We start from the raw sequence: 3,449 nt of genomic DNA on the forward strand, positions 1-3,449 counted from the left end.
GCTTTTTTATAATTTTTTTTATTATTATTTTAAATGTGATCGACATAAAATGCTCTTAGAATACGACACAACAAAAGTTTGAATTACAATTTTGACCTCACGCTGTTCTGGCCCTGCCATAATCGCCCACAAAAAATATCAAAGCATCATCGCTATCCCAAGGACCAATCAGCGGCCATGATTGACCCATGCCAGGGGTCCCCACCCGTACGAAATCCCATTCGCTAAGGAACCGCCTTTGTGACTCACGAAAATTGAAAATTAGAAAAATGAAAAAATAATAATAAAATATCCATCCATCTTGCGGAGGGCGGCTGACCTACTTTATGATTCCGAGAACCAAGACGCCCCCGCTTTCCAACAACGAATGTGAATCCGACCCGTGTCAAATCGGACAGCCCACCTTTAATCCAAACCCTTCCCACGCGAGTCGGCCGCCTTGGACCCACGAGATTGGAAAACACACCACCCACAGCCAGCAACTCAGCAAGGCCAAAACATTCCAAAAATAGAAATTTTGTGCAATTTGGATTCCCAAACATATAAAACAAAAATCTATTTATTCATTTTCCTTATATAGACATTTCCCCCCAAGACTGAGTACATATTGCTTCCCAATCCCATTCCCATTCCCTACCACCTCTCTAAAACCCAAGCAGCATTTACACTTTAAACAAAAGCCCCAAATCTTATGTATAATCACTAAAAACCAACCCTATAGACTTATATATTATATATATATATATATATATAGTATTCTAATATTCTTCTTCTAAAAAGTTTTCCACCGACTCCACCATCTCCACATTTTGCCTTTATTTTTTCACATTTTTCTAGCTTGTTCACTTCTATTGCTTCTATGTACAGATACTAAATCCAACGCCGGCCTTTTAAGAGGCTAAAAAGACTGCGGCCATTGGAAGAGGGGCACAGAAGTTATGTGCCACCGGTAGTAGAGTAATTAGAAGAAAACATTTAGCGCTAGTACCCCATGATTACTCCCATTGGTGCACGGTGTGGGATTCCCTTTCTTCGCCTCGCCGTCCGGTAATTGGCAGTTGGCGGCGGCGTGGGGGGAGTGAAGCTCTGGAATTTTCTCTTCCCTTGGCCGTGGCTGCTGCTGGACTGGGAGTCCTCTGAGTCGGAAGCCAGATCCGTCGTCGAGTGCTTCTTCCTCTTCTGGAAAGTCTTGGATGTCCCAACAATCTGTAACCAATAATTAAAACATCAACACCCCATCACAATTCACAAATAACCCACAAGGCCCAGTTCAATTTTGTTCACATTATAGGTTGAAACAAAAATTACTCCCAGCCAGAGCCAACCAAATAATTACAAGATTTGACAAGGGCTAATTGGAAAAATGTGGTAATTAAATAATAGATTTGACAAGGGGTAATTGCAATGAACCTAGAAAAAGCCTCTTCAATTCCTGTGGCTCACATTATCTTAGCACCCTCATAGCCAATGCAAAGTCAAAAGTCAACCCATTCCAACCAATCCTATGAATAGACGGTAAAAATAATCAGTTTGTTAACATTTACTTCTTTTTCCTAATCGTCTTTTTTCCCATTAACTTTTCCGTCCGATTCTTACCAGACAAACAGTGTGAGAAATAGTGGATATTGGGGACATTGTGACGGTAAAGTACCTTGCAACCGAGAGAGCAGAAGCGGAAAGAGTCAAGCAGGCTGCGCTCGCAGACCTCACAGGTGTTGGTGACGCCTTTGCCGGGCCTAGGCTGAGGGCGCTCGTTCAAGAAGACGACCCTGGCGCTGTTGATAACGTAGGTCTGGACCCCAGTTATGTCCAAAACTTTCTGAATCTCAGAGACCCTTATCACATCATGGTATGAGGACCTTCTTATCTGTGATACAGCAAACCCATTAGAAATTCATGATTTTTGGCTGTTAAAAATGGGGAACAAAGAAACCCCCCATGTGGTATTTGTGACCCATGACTCATGAGCATGAAGAATGGGAACTTTTTTGCGTACGTGACTCAGTTATTTGAGCTGTTTGGATGCTGAGAAGAATGCAAGAACAGAAAATTTCGAGGCGTGGAAAAGTAGAGGCTCACCCAATTGAGCCTCACAACCGATTTGAATTTCATAGGCTGAAATAAAAAAGAGAAAAACCTTTTTCTTTGACCCCCATTTTTCTCAGAAAGAAAGCAAATCTTGAAGATAAGGGAAAGAAGAAAAAAATCAAGCTTACTCAAGAGAGGAAAAAGGCTGGGTAATTGAAAAGCTACAAATTCGCTCAAAAAAGAATTGAAACAGGGGAATCCTGTAGTTCCGAGAAAGGAAAAGACTGAACTTTGAAAAAGAATCATTGAATGAACAGGCCCCAAATACGGCATCAAGAAATTTGACTACAATGAACAGAACACATACCAAAATAGGGTGAGAAATCTATGAATTCAGAGGCTAAAAATTATACCTGAATAGCATGGTGGTCCTTGTGGTAGTTGAGGCAGATAGAGCAGAGAGCACCGTTCATGCAATCCAAGCAGTACATGTTGCATTCACTCTTGTGGGAATCCGCGTGTAACTTGCATTGAACAAAGAAGCTCTCTTTCAGCAAAGGCTTCAGCCACGGCGGCCACCTATTGTCCTCGTCATCAGGGCCTCCAGCACCCTATCCAAAAAACAAAGAGAAGAAAAACCAAATATTAAAACCAGACCCAGAAAGCAAAACTCATACGAGTAGCAATCGTGAATAAGAAACAAAATCCATCCATCGATACCCAATTCCAGAAAAACAGAGCACATTCACCAGACCCAGAAGAAAAAGACCAAAGTAAAACAAAAAAACCACCTAAGAAAACCCCAGAAAGCGGAAATTGTTGGAGTAGAAATCTTGAATACAAACTAAAATCCATCCGCACCCAATTCAAGAAAAACAGAGCGCATTGACCAGACCCAGAAGAAAAAAAAAACCAAAAAAAAGAAAAAAGATTCCAATGAAAAGTGAAAGAATGAAGAAGAGAGGACAGTGGTTGTACCACAATTCTCCTATTCAAGAAGTAGAAATCTTGAATGGAAAGATGAAATTTAACGGTACCAAATTCAAGAAAAACTGAGCACATTCCGCAGACCCAGAAGAAAAAGAAAGAAAAGAAAAGAAAATAGTAGAAAGCCTCTTTTTATACCATGATCCTCCGGTTCTTGGGCTTGATTTCCCGGACAGTGGTTTCTTGATTTTCGATCGCCAGCTTGAAAAAAAACAGAGGTGCTCTGTTTGTTTCTTGAATGTTTCTTTCTCAAATGCGTGCAAACACAGAGAAAAGGAGCGAAACTGTCTCTGTTGATTCTTAAAGAGCGAGAGAGCTAAAGAGAGAGAGAGAGAGAGAGAGAGAGAGAGAGAAGAGTTTCTCGAGAGCTAGTGAGGGGGCAGAGAGCGAATGAGTTCTTCTTGTAGACAGTGGTCGATGGTGTTTACAATGTG

At 41.3% G+C, this 3,449-nt stretch overlaps 1 protein-coding gene across 1 annotated transcript; it reads right to left on the bottom strand.

The window, feature by feature from the left end:
• Nucleotides 1-541: 541 nt before the first annotated feature.
• On the bottom strand, nt 542-3,449 carry LOC133854122 (protein RGF1 INDUCIBLE TRANSCRIPTION FACTOR 1). Its single transcript, XM_062290169.1, has 4 exons — nt 3,154-3,449; nt 2,442-2,639; nt 1,652-1,867; nt 542-1,206 (listed from the first exon to the last, which is right to left on the bottom strand). Exons 1-4 carry the CDS (start codon nt 3,154-3,156, stop codon nt 982-984), a joined length of 642 nt encoding a protein of 213 aa, XP_062146153.1. The 5' UTR covers nt 3,157-3,449; the 3' UTR covers nt 542-981.

This window comes from Alnus glutinosa, chromosome 13 (genome assembly GCF_958979055.1).
Source record: "Alnus glutinosa chromosome 13, dhAlnGlut1.1, whole genome shotgun sequence".
Lineage (NCBI taxonomy): Eukaryota > Viridiplantae > Streptophyta > Magnoliopsida > Fagales > Betulaceae > Alnus > Alnus glutinosa.